The sequence below is a fragment of the Magnolia sinica genome, chromosome 5 (assembly GCF_029962835.1).
Source record: "Magnolia sinica isolate HGM2019 chromosome 5, MsV1, whole genome shotgun sequence".
NCBI classification, from domain to species: Eukaryota; Viridiplantae; Streptophyta; class Magnoliopsida; order Magnoliales; family Magnoliaceae; genus Magnolia; species Magnolia sinica.
This window is the reverse complement of record NC_080577.1, coordinates 90,288,661-90,309,835: the sequence shown is the minus strand read 5'-3', so window position 1 is coordinate 90,309,835 and position 21,175 is coordinate 90,288,661. Positions and strand designations below refer to the sequence as shown.

General features: G+C 37.5%; 1 protein-coding gene across 1 annotated transcript in view; it reads right to left on the bottom strand.

Annotated features, from left to right (window-relative positions):
* LOC131246280 (uncharacterized) overlaps positions 1–19,162 on the bottom strand; it is a 59,891-nt gene extending 40,729 nt beyond the window's left edge. Inside the window, exons 1-2 of the mRNA XM_058246229.1 lie at positions 18,732–19,162; positions 8,131–8,287 (exon numbers count right to left, since the gene is read on the bottom strand). Coding sequence (XP_058102212.1) covers positions 8,131–8,287; positions 18,732–18,880 — 306 coding nt within the window. The 5' untranslated portion in view covers positions 18,881–19,162. The remainder of the gene's footprint in view (positions 1–8,130; positions 8,288–18,731) is intronic.
* Positions 19,163–21,175: the final 2,013 nt, after the last annotated feature.

Here is a 21,175-nt window from a genome sequence, read left to right as displayed (position 1 = left end):
TTTTTGAAAATTCCAAAAATCATTCTTTAATGATTCTTTTACTGTTTTAATGATGTCATATGATGTGTTAATCATAGTAAAACATGTTAATATACATTTTACATATTTGGGGTGCCATTTTATATGTTTTTAAAATATTTTTTTCTATTTACGCATGAATTTTGGCCCTCAAAAATAATTGCAAACACCTAAATGTAAGATATTTTCATATTACATTCATTCTAATATATCTATCATTGATAGTAGATAGTTAGAAAATTAAATATATGAATTTTGTAGTCAAATTCAGGTTATCTGGTTCATAAATTCATCAGATAGTCCGATACAACTTCTCACCAAAGAGTGGACCGTTACACCACCATAAACATGTTCCAATTTATAAATGAATGCATATTTGGAATGCTTAGAATATTCCGGATTTAATCCATATTTTTTCATATTTTTTTGACAAAAAAAAATTTTTGCACCGTTACGGGCCGTTACGCCCCCGTATTACCGTTACGCCCCCGTATCCGTATCGGTTTTGGAGGTCACCGTTACGCCAACCGATACCGATACGGGACACCTTGAACACAATTAGAGCGGTTACTGGCGATATCTATGAGGGACGCGCACGGTCTTGGGAGTATCAAAGGCTCTAGATCTAAATCACGGACGAGGGAGGGGAGCCCGAGTTCCATGCCACAACATGAATATGGATCACAGACACAGTAGAGTAGCTCGAGTTCTATGCCACAATATGGGTATGGATATGGAGCTAGTGGATATACGGAGAGCAACTCCAGCAGTTACGGATCATCATTTTTTTACTATGGTCAGGAGTTCATTTTCGCATACGAGTAGAGATATGGCCAGCGGTATGATTACTAGCCACTGCGCAACTCTATGTAGGTCTAAGCTACAGCTAGTCACATCATTCATAAGTATATTTCTCAATTTCTACTTCTTTTGCTTTTCAATGAATTGGTTATGTTTTCATACATGCCTTCTTACATTTATAAATGTTATGAATTCAATTTGAATATAGTTGCATTAGTTTAGTCAGACAATGCATAGCTTAGGACCCTATACAAAGGAAACCTATTATGTGCACTTTTTTTAGATGTTATAATTTAAAAGTGTGTATTAAAGTCTTTTTTAACAATCCCTGAAGTTTCATTGAAAAATTCAACCAATTTCTCAATGTTTCCCCATGTTTGCAAAAAAGTGTGATAAATTACCCAATACAAAAGATATAGCCCATGCGATAACCGATACGTATCTGTATCCCAAGTACGCGATACGTAACACGATACTGATACTGAGAACATTGGATGCAACTATAATCAAAGTCAATAAAATTTATAAATGTATGAAGATATGAATGAAAATACAAGCATTACATTCAAAAGCAAAAGAAGTAGAAAACTAGAAATATACCAGTGGATTTTGAAAAAAATATTTTTTTTTAACATTTTTAATTATTTTTAATTAAAAATATTTTTTTAATTCCTCGAATTGGTAAGAATGTGTAGATCAAGTTATATACATGTTTGATTTCATGTTTAGACACTAAGATTGCAACCAATTTGGAAATTTTTGAGAAATTTTCTTCTTTTTTTCTAATTTTTCGGAACTCAACCCATCTCCCCAAATCTCGAAATCAAAGCTCTAAATCCATAATTTTTCATGCAAAACATGAAGAATCATGAATTTTTTTACCATTTGATACTATTTACAACATATAAATACGAAAAAATGAATCAAAATTAAAAATACGCACGTTTTAGAATCCAGCTCCAAGAAGCTTCCAATCGCAATTTTGGAGAAATTTTGAAGATTTTCTTCCAATAAACTAGTGTGGACTGGTCGAAATCACCTTACAATTTATTGGGAAGAATTTTTTTAAATCTATTTTTGTGAATTTTTAAGGATTTTTCTACACAAAACAATGTCGGTTTCTAGTTACCCCTTTTGATATCGTACTCGGTATATCGCACGATACATTAAGAATTTATAAAGGGGAGTATAAATATAACGCATGACACCATGAAAAATGGATATTAAAGTTGGGTTTCGTATTGCCCAGCTGGGTAATAGATATATCGTGGGATATATCGGTGATATTGCAAGATATTAAAAACATTGGTTGCATCAGTTCAATCAGACAACACATAGATTAGGACCATATACAAAGGAAACCTATTATGTGCTTTTTTTTTTGTGAATTTTTTATTTCAAGTGTATATTGGTGTCTTTTTTAACAATCCCTGAAGTTTCGTTGAAAAATTCAACCAATTTCCTAATGTTTTCCCATGTTTCCCAACAACAATGATGAATTATGCGACACAACTGATATATCCCGTGCAATAACCGATATGTATCTGTATCCCAAGGGTGTGATACATTATGCAATAATGATACGGAAAACATTTGTATCAGTCCGGCGAGACAATATCTTACCAAGCCAAACATTTCTATCCATTAGAGTTTTAGCGGGTTTGGAGTTATGCATTATGAATTGTTCTAAAATCTTTTGGACGTAAGATGCTTAAGAAAGACCTAATAATCTCTTAAAACGATCTCTGATAATCTTAACTTCTAAGATGAAGTTAGCTTCTCCAAGATCTTTCATCTCGAAGTTTGAGGAGAACCAGACCTTTGTCAACTACAACAATTCCATGTCATTGCCGGCTAAGAGAATGTTGTCAACATACAAGGACAATATTATGAAAGATCTCCCAAAGCACCTAATATACCCACAACCATCCTCCCCACTCATTGTGAAATTGAATAAGGAAATTGCCATGTGGAATCACTCGCTACCTTGAAGACTGTTTCAGCCCAAAAATAAATTTTAAGAGTTCATAACTTTATGAGGATTTTCTTTATATTGCATATAGATTTCCTTGTCTAGGTCACCATTGAGGAATGCAGTCTTTACATCCATCTAATAAAACTCGAGGTCCAAGCAAGCAAAGATAGCTAAGATCATGCAAATTGAAGAAAATTTCAATTAGTTAGAAAATATCATCATAATCAACACCTTCAATTTAGGTAAACACCTAGCTACTAAACAAGATTGGAACTTGTCCATCATGCCATCTGCCTTCCTTTTTAAGTTTTAGTACCCACTTGTTTCTTATCGCCTTATGACTAGGTGGCAGATCAACAATTTCCTAGACATGATTCTTCACCATGGGAGTGATTTTGTCTTTCATTACGACAGACCATTTAGCAGGATTAGGAGAAGCTAATGCTTCCTGATAAGAAGCAAGTTCATCATCATCAATAACAATGCAAGCGAAAAAAATTCTCTCAATTTCAAAGAATCTTCGAGGAATCCTTCCTCCCGTGCTTCATTGCAATTCAGGTTCAACAAGAAAAAATGTTCCCACTTTCATCAACAATTGGAGGAATGCTCCCACTATTTTGAATTGCATTAAGCATTTCATAAAACTCAAATCAAGTTTTTGCTTCTTTCTGCTTAGGAATTTATCCTCAATAATAGTCGCATCATGGGATTCAATCTCAATCTAGCCTCCACAGTCCTCATGTGCAATAACATATGTTTGCTATGTAATTTACATAGATTATCAACAGGAACAATCACATGACCCAAAGATTCCCACGGGCACAAGTTACCTAGAGAACACTTCTGGCTTCCTACCAATCCATAACTCATAAGGAGTTTTGAAGACTGACTTAGAAGGGACTCGATTCGGCACATAGACAGTTATAAGAAACGTGTCTCCCAAAAGGTGGTGGAGAAATTGGCATGTGTCTTCATTGATCTAACAATGTCAAGAAGAATCTTGTTCCTTCACTTTGATACTCCATTCTGCTGATAAGTATAAGGCATTGTGTACTACTGAATGACACCATTACCAACACTTATGCAAAAGGCTTTGAATATTTTAAATTAATAGTCTCCACCTCTATCAAATCTAAGCACTTCTAATCTTTTGGCCTAATTGATTTTCAACTTCATCTTTATACTTCTAAAAACAATCAAGTGCTTTCAATTTATGAGATATCCATATCTATATCAAGAGTAATCATCTATGAATGTGATGGAGCATTGACAACCATTCCAGGAAAATACATTCATAGGACCACAGATGTCAGTGTGAATAATATGCAGAAGCCTTTGTGCCTTAGCAATCTTGAGGAAGGGTTATCTGGTAACCTTGTCTGATACACAGTACTCACATAAAGATAGGTATATTTTGGTTAACTCACATGAAGATAGGTTTATTTTGGTTAAAGAACCCCATAAACCCTCCTCGGCTAATTGAGTCATGCAATCCTTACCAATATGACCTAACCTAGCATGCATTTAATGGATTCGAAAATGATGGATGCATCAGTTAAACCAGTATAATTTAATTACGTAGATGAAGGAACAAAGGTTCTAACACCCAACATAAACAAGTCTCCATATAAATTGCTCCATACAATGAAAACATTGTTTTTCCTAATAGACATTATTCCCGTAAAACCTTCTCCAACAAAGCCAAGAGATTGTAACGAGATTCTTCCTCATGCCTGGAGCAAACAAAGCATTTTTTAAATCTATTTTTGTGAATTTTTAAGGATTTTCTACACAAAACAATGTCGGTTTCTAGTTACCCCTTTTGATATGGTACTCAGTATATCGCACAATACATTAAGAATTTATAAAGGGGAGTATAAATATAACGCATGACACCATGAAAAATGGATATTAAAGTTGGGTTTCGTATCGCCCAGCTGGGTAATAGATATATCGTGGGATATATCGGTGATATTGCAAGATATTAAAAACATTGGTTGCATCAGTTCAATCAGACAACACATAGATTAGGACCATATACAAAGGAAACCTATTATGTGCTTTTTTTTTGTGAATGTTTTATTTCAAGTGTATATTAGTGTCTTTTTTAACAATCCCTGAAGTTTCGTTGAAAAATTCGACCAATTTCCTAATGTTTTCCCATGTTTCCCAACAACAATGATGAATTATGCGATACAACTGATATATCCCGTGCAATAACCGATATGTATCTGTATCCCAAGGATGTGATAAATTATGCAATAATGATACGGAAAACATTTGTATCAGTCTGGGGAGACAATATCTTACCAAGCCAAACATTTCGATCCATTAGAGTTTTAGCAGGTTTGGAGTTATGCATTATGAATTGTTCTAAAATCTTCTGGACGTAAGATGCTTAAGAAAGACCTAATAATCTCTTAAAACGATCTCTGATAATCTTAACTTCTAAGATGAAGTTAGCTTCTCCAAGATCTTTCATCTCGAAGTTTGAGGAGAACCAGACCTTTGTCAACTACAACAATTCCATGTCATTGCCGGCTAAGAGAATGTTGTCAACATACAAGGACAATATTATGAAAGATCTCCCAAAGCACCTAATATACCCACAACCATCCTCCTCACTCATTGTGAAATTGAATAAGGAAATTGCCATGTGGAATCACTCGCTACCTTGAAGACTGTTTCAGCCCAAAAATAAATTTTAAGAGTTCATAACTTTATGAGGATTTTCTTTATATTGCATATAGATTTCCTTGTCTAGGTCACCATTGAGGAATGCAGTCTTTACATCCATCTAATAAAACTCGAGGTCCAAGCAAGCAAAGATAGCTAAGATCATGCAAATTGAAGAAAATTTCAATTAGTTAGAAAATATCATCATAATCAACACCTTCAATTTAGGTAAACACCTAGCTACTAAACAAGCTTTGAACTTGTCCATCATGCCATCTGCCTTCCTTTTAAGTTTTAGTACCCACTTGTTTCTTATCGCCTTATGACTAGGTGGCAGATCAACAATTTCCTAGACATGATTCTTCACCATGGGAGCGATTTTGTCTTTCATTACGACAGACCATTTAGCAGGATTAGGAGAAGCTAATGCTTCCTGATAAGAAGCAAGTTCATCATCATCAATAACAATGCAAGCGAAAAAAATTCTCTCAATTTCAAAGAATCTTCGAGGAATCCTTCCTCCCGTGCTTCATTGCAATTCAGGTTCAACAAGAAAAAATGTTCCCACTTTCATCAACAATTGGAGGAATGCTCCCACTATTTTGAATTGCATTAAGCATTTCATAAAACTCAAATCAAGTTTTTGCTTCTTTGTGCTTAGGAATTTATCCTCAATAATAGTCGCATCATGGGATTCAATCTCAATCTAGCCTCCACAGTTCTCATGTACAATAACATATGTTTGCTATCTAATTTACATAGATTATCAACAGGAACAATCACATGACCCAAAGATTCCCACGGGCACAAGTTACCTAGAGAACACTTCTGGCTTCCTACCAATCCATAACTCATAAGGAGTTTTGAAGACTGACTTAGAAGGGACTCGATTTGGCACATAGACAGTTATAAGAAACGTGTCTCCCAAAAGGTGGTGGAGAAATTGGCATGTGTCTTCATTGATCTAACAATGTCAAGAAGAATCTTGTTCCTTCACTTTGATACTCCATTCTGCTGATAAGTATAAGGCATTGTGTACTACTGAATGATACCATTACCAACACTTACGCAAATGGCTTTGAATATTTTAAATTAATAGTCTCCACCTCTATCAAATCTAAGCACTTCTAATCTTTTGGCCTAGTTGATTTTCAACTTCATCTTTATACTTCTAAAAACAATCAAGTGCTTTCAATTTATGAGATATCCATATCTATATCGAGAGTAATCATCTATGAATGTGATGGACTATTGACAACCATTCCAGGAAAATACATTCATAGGACCACAGATGTCAGTGTGAATAATATGCAGAAGCCTTTGTGCCTTAGCAATCTTGAGGAAGGGTTATCTGGTAACCTTGTCTGATACACAGTACTCACATAAAGATAGGTATATTTTGGTTAACTCACATAAAGATAGGTTTATTTTGGTTAAAGAACCCCATAAACCCTCCTCGGCTAATTGAGTCATGCAATCTTTACCAATATGACCTAACCTAGCATGCATTTAATGGATTCGAAAATGATGGATGCATCAGTTAAACCAGTATAATTTAATTACGTAGATGAAGGAACAAAGGTTCTAACACCCAACATAAACAAGTCTCCATATAAATTACTCCATACAATGAAAACATTGTTTTTCCTAATAGACATTATTCCCGTAAAACCTTCTCCAACAAAGCCAAGAGATTGTAACGAGATTCTTCCTCATGCCTGGAGCAAACAAAGCATCCTTGAGAATCAACAACTGTCCCATGCGAGTTTGAAGTCAATACATACCAACTCCATGCATGTCTTTTGACGCATTGTTTCCCATGAACAACTTGTAGCTTCCAATGGCAATTGGCTGAAAAAAGTCAAAGCCTCCCCTATCCTTTATCAAAGCTTTCTTGCACCTAAATCTAATATCCATCCAAGGGATGATGTGTCAACGATTAGGATTTTGAAGCAAACAAAAGCACTGCACACTGATAGGGTCATGGGAATTACTATCTTCCTGTCAGGGCACTGGTCAACAAAGTGTCCAAGCTTTCCACAAACAAAACATAGAATATTCTTCTTCCTATGCTTTCGTTTATGATTTCCCTTCAGAGATTGCAAAAGACTAAATTTTTGAATTGAGGAGATTTAGGACCTGAATCACGCACAGATTAGCTCTGATACCATGTGAAATTGTGTGAAATATGATAATCAAGAGAAAGGAAGAAGAGAGAGGAGAGAAGAGTGGAACGGCTTGACTTCTCAGCCCCTACACATCCCCACTCGCCTTATTAGGGCTTTCACTTGAAATGTTGAAATTACAATGCTACCCCCTTGCTTAAGTAACTTAAAGAGAGACATAATAATGGGCCTAAAACTCTACCCAAACTTGTACATTAGGCCTAACAGCCCATAGAGCCCACACATGGGACGATTTTAACATCTAACATTTAACAGTGTTAGTATTAAACACTAAACACAACTTCATAGAAATCCTAATTTATTCAATTAGAGGACTTCTAGAAAGAATGAATCGTGATGTTTTAAGGGAGACCTTCAATTAAGAGAAACTTATAAAAAAAAAAAAAAATCAACCATAAATTTTCGAAGGTGCAGGGAAGAAGTATGCAATTGTGAAATTAGGGTTTCTGTTTGAGACAAAGTGAAAGGGCGTACAACACATGCAAAGATTGCTGCGATGGAAAACAACGATCCTCCAAACCCATCCTGGAATCCAATAGCAATGGCAAGAGCAGAAACTGTGGCTGAATGGGATGATGGCATCCCTCCCGATCCAATTAGTTGCTTAGCATCCCAACGCCTTTCCTTATACCTGCAAATCTAAAACAATTATGATTCTTAGGAGAATCTATTTTAAATAATAATAGCAGTAATAAATTTAAGAAGGTTATTATTTAGGAGAAGCACCTCGAAACGTAAACTAATTTTGTAAAGTGCAATGATGTATAGAAAATGCACACCAAGAAAATCTTAGAATGATCCTTCAGTTTTTCACTGATCATCATAAATTGGGCAGGCCAACAAATGTAGTTGACGAATATAATTCAGAATTTGCAACCTTTTTGTCTGACATTCTAGGAAGTAATGAAGTACTAGTGACTTAGGCTCGTCAATTGGCTATAGTCCGTACCCATGGCTAGAGCAACCAGCACTGCAGTAGAGAGAGAGAGAGAGAGAGAGAGAGAGAGAGAGAGAGAGAGAGAGTGACACAGAGTTGACTGCATGGTTACCATGCAGTCAAGCTCTGTGGGCTCCACTGTGATGTATACATGTTACCTAAGCTGAGCCATCATGCTGACCACAGACCCCAAAAATCAGGTCGGTCCATGAATCAGGTGGGGCACACCCAGGGAAACAGTTGGGAGGGGTACACCCATGTTGGTTTTGTATTTGCCCCCCATGCTGTGGATACAAAATCTGGGCCATTCAGCCCCTTCATCTTGCCTGGAAGAAGGGTCACACCAAAAATCATGTCATTTTGCAACTCAAGAGTGGGCTGCAATGTAAAGAAAGGGTGGGTGTCCCCTCCCAACTGTTTCCCTATGCTAAGGGCCACCTGATTCATGGATTGGCCATTTTTGGGCCCCGGGCCTAAAATCATGGGGACATACGGATGGGCTGGATATGATGCATGCATCATGGTGGGGCTTAAACAGCTTGATTGCATGGTAAGCTATATGCAGTCAACTCTGTGTGATCATTTCCTATGGCTAGAGCAACCACCACTAAAATAAAATCGGCTAATAATGAAGTATTGGCTTAGGCTTGTTAATTGGCTATAGTTTGTGTTTGGACAGGACATTTAGTTCAAGTCGCTATCCCCAGATCAAGGGGGGAGTACGTCAGATGGAATAAATTCTTAGATGTACTACTGTATTGCCAAGGGTTGGGCCCACTTTTTACAGGTTAGTGGAATATTTATGCCCAAAACCCCAATTCCAGTCATTTATTTGGTACCTCCCAAGGACTGGGAACTGCCATTCTAACCCTTCTCGGGGGATTCCATCCACAAATGCAAAGTTTATGGCTAACCGATATTGATCACCATCATTTAGCTATTGCATTTATTTTTCTTGTTGTTGGTCATATCAAGTAAAGACTCTAGGTTTCAGCAAGCCACTGCTACATCCATTTCATTAGAAATTGATGATCTTTTAACAATACATTCTAAAGGATGGCTAGTCCAAGATGCTGAACAAAGTTTGATTTTAGAAAAGCACCATCATTATGGGAATGTACACGCGGTAGAAAATTTGCATCAATCCATTGAGATAAGGTCATACTAGAGCAACCACCACTACAGAATTGTGTTCCTATAAGGTCAATCTTACCATAAGTTATGGTAAGGTTGGGCTCTGTGGGCCCCGCCACAATGTCATTAAGGGTACTAAACTTGCATATGCAAGTAAAACACATAGAATTTGACATCTCCAACATGTGCTACATATATCTACTCACCATATAAGTACTCATCCGGACTATATCAGCAGCAAGGTTCAAAACTTAAAACTCAACCCAAACTCAAAGAGAGTTTGATTCCAAATAAACTCAAAACTTGGTCAGTTTGGGTCCAAGCCTAATGAGTTTCTTGGATAGTCAATCAAGTTTTCTGTAGGGACTCAGTTACCCCTTTAACTTCACCCAAAGGTGGAGAAAGACGACTGGGCATTTTTTTTATATACTCAAATGATTTCTAAGCATTTACAAGAGAGAGATGTAAACAAATGTGTTTATCCAAATTCTTCCCTGAGTTGTTGTAATTACATCTACATGCTTTCATACACTTCTCTACAACATAAAACTACTATAAAAAAAAAAGTGAACTTTCTCTACTGTATGTTATTTTCAAACAGTATGGAGGAAATACGCAATGCTCAAATACATGAAACGAAAATTTGGTCCAACGCACAACCATATAGGAAGGTTCACATTGTCAGTAACAAAAAGTCCCATGTTCATTATTTTTCATTTCCACCTCCCTCTCTGTGCCACTTCTGTTGAGGGAGATAGAGGAGGGAGGGAGGGACAGTTAGAGGAAGGGACACCAGAGGAAAGTGAGAAACAGACAGTGGTAGGCATGGAGGGACATCACTCCCTCCCTGCCCCACCTTTATTAAGAGAGAGCACATTTTTTTTATTCCGAGTTGCCCTCCCACCCTTGCTCTTGCCCTACCTTTGTGGACAATTACTGAAAGAAAAATAGGATCAGGAGATTTAAGGTTGCAGGAGTAACTGTTTTGTGAAGAGAAATAAGGTACATTTTCAAAAAAGGTAACATCTTCTGGAATATACCATTTTTTATTCACAAGGCAATAGGACTTTAACCCTTTTGGGGAGTTGGAATATCCTAAGAGTACACATTTCATGGATTGAAGACCAACTTATTGGGGTTCAAATCAAGCACATGAATGAGAAACACCCATACAAATACCTTAGGAGGTGTAGAAAAAAGAGCAAGTTTCGAATTTTTTAAAGGATAATTACCTTCAAGAATCTTGGTAAGAATCTTATTGATCACATAGGTTGCCATGAAAGCCTCATCCCAATAAGACTTGGGTACAAACATTCCTACCAGTAAGGATCTGCTTACTTCTAATCTTTCATTCCGCAATGTTAATTTGTTGCAGGTTGCAAGGACATGATGACTGGAATTCTATGCCATGCTCCAGAAACTATTCTGCAAATCATGTAGGTATTCCCGGCCATCATTGAAACAAAATTATTTTATCTTGGCATCATATTGGCTTGAAACCATCTTATGAAAACCTTAGTGATAATAGGAACCTTATCCCTATTTTTATGAGGTGTATCCACATATATTTAGAATAGTAATCAATGATGAATAAAATATCTGAAACCAAACAGAGACGCTGCACACATCAAAGTGAATAAGATAGAAGGAACTAGTGCTTTTATTTTGGCTGATAGGAAAAGAGGCTCGACAATGTTTCGCAATTCGACAAGTTTCACATTAAAAGTTATGGATATTGTCCAACTTATTCGAAAACAACCAATGAAGAGATTTCAGGGACAGTTAATCTAATCAAGTATGCCATAAGGTCACTCAATTCTTATGCTAGTAATAGACTCATAAACCAACATAGAGGTAACCCTCCCTGGATCAAGGAAATAAAGACCAAAAGTTTCACAACCACCACCAATCGTCTTCTCCATTGTTGGATCATGGATAGCACAGTGAGAGGGATAAAACATAACATAACAAATTAGTTGCTTAGTTAAGGCACTGAAACATAACAAATTTAAAGGAGAAGAAGGGACATGAACTTCTGAAGACATGGACAAAGAGTCTGAAAGACAATAGGTTCCCTTTCCAATGGCCTTAGATAAGGACCCATCTGCAAGTTTCGTATTGCTGCTTGATGGACATGGAAGAATATGAGAGGTAACCAATCTTCATACCCATCATTTGATCAGATTCTCCTAAATCAATAATCCAGGATGTAGATGTAGATTGAGAGATGTGATTGGCAGATGAAGATGTACATAACTGCTCCCTGGTGCAACAGATGGAAGAGGAGCTTTAAGAGCTGGCAATTGATGTTGAAGGTCACTGATGGCGTTGTCCCATGAATAATCTGGAGTAAAACTGTTTAAAGTAGGATCACTGGAACCTCGCTCCCCCACAACTGTAGTCATATTGCCCCTCAGTTTTGAATGGATTTATCTTGGGCAAAGACTTGTAGTGAGGATCCAACATTGTTCTCAAAGGTGTTGCATCTACTCACAGTAAATGCATCTCAACTTATCTCTAGGAAGATTGTATCCTTTCCCCTATCCTTGTCCTTTGAATAGCTTAGCAATAGCTTAGCATCGACTGCCACAACACGCATACCATTCTGAAGCAACAGAACTATTCCCAATAGTGGTTGCCCGACAACCAGTCTCTCCCCAGATATAAGTATACATGGTTTTCTAAAGGGGGCAAGGAATCTCTCCCACAAACCTAAACACGCTGTAGCTCAAAATCAGGATGGAAATTTCATAATTGTCCCATTTGTTTCTTGGCAACTTCAGGTTTGAGTGTAATACCCTAATGATGGTCCCAACTCTTCCCATTTTTTACATAGGCACACAAACTATTCCTCAACAGTCTTTTGTCCTACTGAAGGTAAGCAAATTCTGTGTGAAATTGATAAATATGGGCCAAATCATGTCCATAAAAGTACTGATGAGGGCATCCGAGCACCTACACGAGTTTATCGGAGGAGAAGAGTTGAGGCCCCAACCCCAATTTCATTATGGTTGGATGATCATTACATGGAGCCCAGTAGACCCAACTCAAGTTCTTAGCCACGTTAAAGACCCCACATGCATGATTGTGCATTTTTTAAGACTCCACATTGGGAAGATGCATGTGGGTTGCTTATTTGGAACTGTTGATACATCTTTAGACTGTTTGGACGTCACCCAATCTGACCTGGACCACATTTGAACGTTACAAATGTTAGACCATGCCAATGGATATCTTGGACACATTGGTTTGGTGATCTGAACCATTAGATATGTTAGGAAACTCGGGTTTAGGTGTACGGACACTCTAGTCTGCACATCTAAGCCATGGACACATTGGACCACATTCATCCAGGCCATTGATCACGTGTGGGATGTGTGGACGTACCTGTTGCACGTTGGAGATCATCCTTGTGCCATGTAGCACATCTTTATTTTTGCTTTATTTTTCAATTTTATTTTAGGTTATTAGAGATTTATATTTTGAACTTGACCGTTAATAGATTTGGACGGTCAAGAATAGCCCTAGACTAGGTTTTCTTATATATACTTGTTTGAGACTTGAGACTTGAAAGGATGGACATACTGAATGAAATTTCTCCACATTACTTCTTTTGAGCCAAAAAACTTCTTGCGAATGGAATTTGGTATGAAGCCATCGGAGTGATTCAAAGTTATCTTTCTTATTCTTATCAAGGTATTTCTTTCTTCTCTCTTTCTGAAGCCTTCTTTTTCCACTGAATATTTTTTCTCTTCTTTCTCAAACCCTAACTCCACCATCATCGATCCAACTCATCACCAACCAAACTAACCTAGCCCCACCACACCGTCCGTACGACTGTATAGGCATGCACATTCATTGCACGGACCTATCCGTATAGCCGAACGATCTCCCACTCATTGATTCTCTCTCTTCTTCTCTATTTTATAAAACCCTAACCCTAACCCTAGCCTTATATAAAACCATAAATTCCCAATTTCTTGATTTCCAAACCCTGATCCATTCAAACCCTAGCAAAGCGCAATTGAATCCTTGAATCCTATGCTAGATGGAAAGCCTACCTTCTATTGGGCCATGTCCGATCAATAGCCTTAAGGATATATTTTGCGGGATTGTGATGTGGTCTTGAACTTGAGCTTAATTGAATATTTGATTTCTCTAAATTTGTGGTAGATTGGCTTTATTTTATGCTTTGTTTTACTATGGTAATCCGTTAATTAATTTATTTGCATCATCCTAGTTTAGGCCATCCGCCTTGCACTAAGTATGTCTTGGCAATTGTATCCTAGATCTCATTTGTTATCCTTACAAACAATAACTCTTGACTGATATTTGGTTGCATCGAGTGCAACAAACATCGCATGATATTCTCACTTTCCCAATCATCATGGGACGGATCATCAATGGGTGGTTCCTTCTTGTTTCCCATTATAAATCCAAGTTTTCTTGTAACAGCCCACGCCCACACTGTATGATATTGTCCGCTCTGGGCACAGCCCGCACGATTTTGTTCTCGGGGTTCTCCCCCAAAAGGCCTCAAACAGTATAGGGTGACAACTCCACAGATAACCATCACAACTTCCGACAACTCTTTCGATGTGGGACAAGGTTCCACCTCTCACTAGGTACACAGTAGTCTACCAGCCACTGGTAGCTCGCCCAGACCCTAATATCCCCCACCGAGGGCAGAGCCGTCCTCTGCTCTGATACCATTTGTAACGGCCAACCCCAACAGTATAATATTGTCCGCTCTGGGCACAGCCCGCACGGTTTTATTCTCGGGGTTCTCCCCCAAAAGGCCTCATACAGTATAGGGTAACAACTCCACATATAACCATCACAACTTCCGACAACTCTTTCGACGTGGGACAAGGTTCTGCCTCTCACTGGTACACGGTAGCCTGCCAACCATTGGTAGCTCACCCAAACCCTCAGGTCCCGCTCACATGTGACCACAGTGACAGGGCGTCACATTTCTTCTGGCTCCAGAAAACATTTTGGCGGGATTATGACCATCTTAGATAATTTTCGCCATCTAATTTAATGGCATTTATCACAAGACTAGGATAATCATTGTGTCCCCCTGTCAAATGGACTTTCTGATCATTTTCTATCTTCCAAAAAAATGCTAAATTACTTCGAATAGATGCAAATATCAGTTTCCTTATTGAGCTCATTGACTATGGTGTTGGGATCCGTGAACTTGCCTGCCAATGCTAATGGGCCCAAATGAGACAATCAAGAAGAATGAAGTCTGCAAACATCGCCAGCAACCTAGATGAACATAGACTAATCTGTCAATGACGTAAGTGGGGTACATAGGTCCTACCGCTGATGCAGGTGGACACAGGTAGATCTACTAAAGATAGTAGTTGGGTTTGTCGTTCTACTACCAATGTAGGTGGAGCCTAATAGTCTATTGGTGATGCTGGTGAGGTCCCTGGACCTTGCTGCTAACACAGGTGGACCTAGACAGGTCTTCCAGTGAAAGTAGGTTGGTCCATGGACCTTGTTGCTGACATAGGTGGACCCTGATGGGTTGAATGTTTGATGAAAGTGGGGTCCGTGGACCCTATTGCAAACACAGATGGATGTCAGAACAATTGAGGCTACAAAATGGGTCCCTTTAAGCCCTTAGATGATGATAATAGGGTTGTGATCCCTTTTCTTCGTCATAAGAAGAAAAGGACCTCAAGGGTCCATCATATTTGAATGGTGGACTCTCAAAGCAAAGAAATAAAAGAAAGATGAGAGAGGAAGAGGAGACAAAAGATTTGAGAGGAAGAAAGAAGGAACTTACTCAAGGATCCATGATACCATGTTATTTCATGATATTAGAGGAGGAGGGAGAGAGAGAGAGAGAGAGAGAGAGAGAGAGAGAGAGAGAGAGAGAGAGATGCCCTCTCCCACTCAATATTTTTATTTATGATCAGAAATGTTTACAAAAATAGAAACCAAATATTACAAAAGATAAAGAACAAAATAAGTGACAAAAATCCTTGGTATGGTACTTCAAGAACATGGACACACGGTGACTTTCATTTACAATATATATGATATAAAATACATTTAGAACACGCCCAGAATCTCTAGGCGTCCATCTAGGTCACACTTTAAAGTGTTTCAGGCATTCCACATGCAAGTGTGCCTAGTGCCTTTAACAACACTGCTTCCTACAAATTTCCATCTACCTTAAATCAGTCTTCCTTCCAATAGTAGTGCAGCGCATAAAAGCACTAATCCCACTCAAAAGTATTCAAGTTGCCTAGCCCATGACAGCCTTACACATGTTAACATGACAAACAGAGACAAGGAGATCAATGTTCCTACCAGAATCCTCAACAACTCTTGACCAAACATCTTCAAAGTCCCCAGTTATCACTTCTATACTCGTATGTGGCGTCCCATCTTCTCCTAATACCATTGATATTAATTTACCCATTGCTTCATGTAAGGCTGCTCGCAATTGCACCAATTATCCTCTTTGTAAATTATTCTCTCACCATACTTCATCTTCTTCAGTTGCCCCTTATTTTTTGTTATATCCCAAGGAAATCAATGAGAACAATTACCCATCCTTCCAAGAGTAAGGCTATGGAGGACAAAATGACAATCCTATTAAAAAAATCACAGGCGGGAGATTATAGCGTGTTAAATGGGTATCGATATTGCCAATGTATTGCCAATATTTTCAACTGTGCAAATTCCAGGTGTCACTTGTATTGCCATATATCGATATCGCCAATGTATCGCCAATATTTGGACCGTGTAAATTCCAAGTGTCACTTGTATTGCCAATTATTGGTGATATTTCAATAATATCACCAATGCATCGATATCGCCAAAATTTTGTTTATTAAAAAATTTCCATTTCAATTTTTTTACAGGCGCATAGTTGTATACAGTGTTTAATTTGTCGACGATAATATTGTGATATTATCATTATCGCAACATGGGTGATATCGAGACCACAATCTTTCATTTCCTATCTGGTTGTTGACTATTTCTTGGTGAAATATCGTGTGTTGTCAATATTTTGAAATATCAATGGATGTTTGGATGGAAGGTTGGATAGTTGGATGGATAGATAGGTTGGTTGGACTAATTTCTTACGACAGCACATGTTTCTAAGCCCCCATTCAATGGGAACTTATTATGTATACATTCTTTTTGTAATTTTTTTAATTCCTAAATATGCAAAGATGTGTATTTTAGCATCTCTTGAAGTTTCACTAAAAAATTATATTGTTTCCCCGCATTTCTGGCCATCAATGATATTATCGGCGATATTGATATTGCTTCTGTATCCCCAACCATCGAAACTTGTAACAATACCAATACTTTGAACACTGCTCTAACTTGGGGGAAACAACTTAACATGCGTGAAATCCATCAAGTACATTAAGTGCATCACCCCTTGTTTATCCTTGATCCAAAAAACAAACTGATTCAACACTCAGGTGGGCCACCCCATATACCTAAAAACCTTCAAATTCACGTGATATGGCGTACCTAAGTTTTGGAATACTGTAATTTTTGGGTAATTCTTTCATCCTAATGAAGAACATCAAATGAATGGATTGGATGGCTATAAACAGCACAATAGGCCCTACACAAAACCAATGGTGGGCGTCCTGTCCCAACTTTCTCCTCAGGTGTGGCCTACTCAAGCTCTAGATGGGCATGATTTTTGCGTCCCAAGGTAAGCATGATGAAGCATACCTAATGGACAGGGTGGATCTCACGAAAGTTCCACCCACGTCGCTCTCGGTGCAAGAGTTACTTAGCACGAGGTACGTAGTGTGGAAAGTTCCACCCACGTCGTTGTCTGTGCAAGAGTTACCAAGTGTGAAGTGCGTAGCGTGGCTCATGCAGTCTTTAGTACTCCTAGAATATTCATTTGCATTATGTGGGGGTATTCAGATGTTGATTGAGCAAGTTCTAGAGATCATTTATCCACTTTTGGCTATGTACATATCTAGGAGATACTCTTGTTATGTGGAAGAGCAAGAAATAGTTTGTTGTTGCAAGCTCCAGTGCTAAAGTAGATTTCGGGATATTGTGCATAATCTGGCAAAAGAAACTGATGACGGAATTAGGTTTCCGTTGTTCACTTCTAGAGAAGGTGGGATGTGATAATCAAGCTATGATCTATATTTCTTTCAATCTAGTCTATAATGAACACACCAAACGCAGAAGTAAACTGCCACTTTTTATACATGAGAAGATTACTACGCAATAGACATCCACTCTTTTCGGTACAAGGATCAATTTGCAGAGAGGTCCACCAAGGCACTTCCAAGCACCAATTTTGGGGGAGTGTCAGGAAAGAAAAGTGCTTTTTTTCATGTATTTTTCTTAGCTATTTTTCCCATTACTAATTTACCCCTGGTTAAGCAAGGCAGTTTGATCTTTTTATATGATACTTATAAATAAGAGGCCCATCCAAGTACCTCACTTTTCCACTTCCCTTGTCCCTAGTAACCTCTATGTGATCCAGATTATTATTTATTTGGTGGACCTCAAAATAAATGGGTAGTACCCAAAAACCCCCCTTGTCCGGCGAATCATAGCCCCACAACCGTTGGCTTTTCTTCCCCAATTAATGCTGAATGTTGCCCAGACCATCCATTTGCAGGGACGAAATTGGATGTGAACGATCACCCAGAAAGAGAATTTTCTGGCACAACTCATCTGTAATGGGGCCCTCCAGCTAACAATTTCGATCATGAAAAGGTGGGCCCACCTGCACGATCACTAGGCTGAACAAAAACACCATTGCAATATCAGATGATGAAGTACAATGCATGAATTAAAGTGATTTTCTATTTGGAACTAAAACAAACAAGATCTCCGTCGAGATCGTTGGTGTGCGGTCATCACAGTGAGGCCCATCATATTAACGGTCCATGTAGTACCTCATAAAACAATTCCAGATCTGGTTTCTACTCAAATGAAAGAATCGAAAATTACAGAAGGCATAGAGAGAGAGAGAGAGAGATACCAAGTAGTAAAGAACTTGATGCCTTGAGCGAGGATAAAAGCGGAAAGAGCTGAGAAGAGAGGGTAATTCCGGAATATGGAAGACGAAGCAGAGCTCGCCACGTGGCTGTCCATTGATGATGATGAAGAAGAAGCTGTAACGCCATCCATCCTCCGGCCTACCTAACGATCGATCGAGCTTTTTCTCTTTGAATTTCAGTCCCTTTCTTTAAAGATCGAAGAAGAGAAGACAATACAGCAGAGAGAGAGGAATGTGAAGAAGAAGAAGACTGTTTCTAATATCTATAACGATCTGCTTCGATTTCGGTGGAGGGTTTTTCTGGAAATTTTAGGGCAGAATGGGGTTTTTACGTGCAACTAACGGTCTTTCTTTCTCCTCTCTTTAGCTCTCTGTATTGGCGGGTTAGCGTTGAAATGAATATGCTTTGCTTGTTTGAACGAAGCTTTGGAATATGCTACCACTGCCGTAGGACAACGGGTTTTTGGTCCTGGTGACCCCACAAGGTGACATGGTTGTGGCAGTGGTCCGTACAAACTAAAAATAAAAATTGTAATCCTTAACGTACTTTTTCACCCTTTGGATGGCAAAATTACTTAATGCTCACATACCGCATTGGCCCATCCAAAACTAAAATCCAGCCCATTCCTTGGCCAATTTAATTAATTTATTTTAATCAAATAGCCATGAACCGACAAAGGTTTTTCTAGTTTCATTTTCGAAGCTCTCTATGTATATAATTACATTAACATTTTGCATTAATTATAAACTATTTTCTCCTTAATGGTTCATTTATGGTAAGTTTTTCTCTTAAATTTGGAGTTGACAACATGAAATTAAAACCTTTACATGTGGATGGGATGGATTTGTTTCAAGATAACCCAATGAACCCCACAAAAAAATGTGAATGGGTTCAAAACATATGGCCATTTTGCATAAGTGTCATTTGGTCGTTTCCTTCTTCCTTAGTTTTTTCACAGGAGTGGGGGATGGTTTTTTGCACTCCATTTTTCTTCATTCTTCGTTCATTGATTTATTTTATAGTTATTTTTTAGATTATTTTAAAAAAAAATTGATATAAATGGTGAGAGTTTGAGAAAATGAAAAAGAGGTGGAAGAATACTGCAATTGGTGAATATTTATAATGAAATGATGTTGTAATTGATTAATTTTATAACAAAATAATATTGTAATACATGAATTTTGTAATAAAAGAATGTTACAATGAATAAACGTAATGAAAATTGGAATGGATGGATATTTATAATGGAAGAATGCCAAGATGAAAGTATGATGTAATGGATGAATGTTGTACAATGAATCATTGATATTTATCGTGGATCACCCATATTCATTGTGAATCGCCGATATTTTCATTGTGGATCATTCATATTCGATATAAATTATCGATATTCACTATGTATCGCTAATATTTAGTGTAGATCATCAATATTCACTATAAATCACTAATATTTTCACTGTGGATTACATATATTTACTATAGGATACCAATTTCATGAAAACGGTCATAACTCCCTTGTTATATGTTTGGTTTTAGTGATTTTATGCTCATTGGAAAGGTGCTTCGATAAAATTTTGAATGGATTTTGAATCATCTTATTTTGACAGCATTTAATTGTCCAAAAATGGGCCCAAAGTTTATCATTCATTGTGGCATGGCTAATATTCACTATAAGGTACTTGTTCGACGAAAACGGCCATAACTCTCTCGTTATATGCCCGATTTGGTTGATCTTATGCTTATTGGAAGGTAATTTGATGGAATTTCATGTAGATTTAGAATAATCTCATTTCAACACCATTTGTTTGTCTAAAAGTGTGCCCAATGTTCATAATTCATTGTAGAGTATTGATCTGACAAAAACGATTATAACTCCCTCAGTACATGTCCAATTTGAATGATATTGTACTCGTTGTAAGGGTAATTTAATAAAATTTCAAATGGATTTGTAATCACATCAGTTGAACACTATTTGATTGGAAATGTAATTTGATGAACTTTCAAACGGTCATAATTCCCTCGCTACATGTCTAATTTTGCCTACAATAAATGATGAAATTTGGACTGACTCTTAGGCAATCAAATGATTTTTAAATGATATGATTCTAAATCCATTTGAAAATTTATCAAATTACCTTTCCAACGAGTATAAAATCACCTAAATTGAACATGTAACGAAAGAATTATAGTTATTTTTGTCAGACCGATACCCGATGGTAAATGATGAACTTTGAGCCTACTATTGGGCAATAAAATGATATCAAAATGAGACAATTCAAAATCCATTTGAAATTTAATCAAATTACCTTCCCAATGAGCATAAGATCACTTAAATCGAACATGTAATAAGGAAGTTATGATCGTTTTCATCAGACCGATACCCCATAGTGAATATTAGTGATCCTATAGTGAAGATGGAATTTGG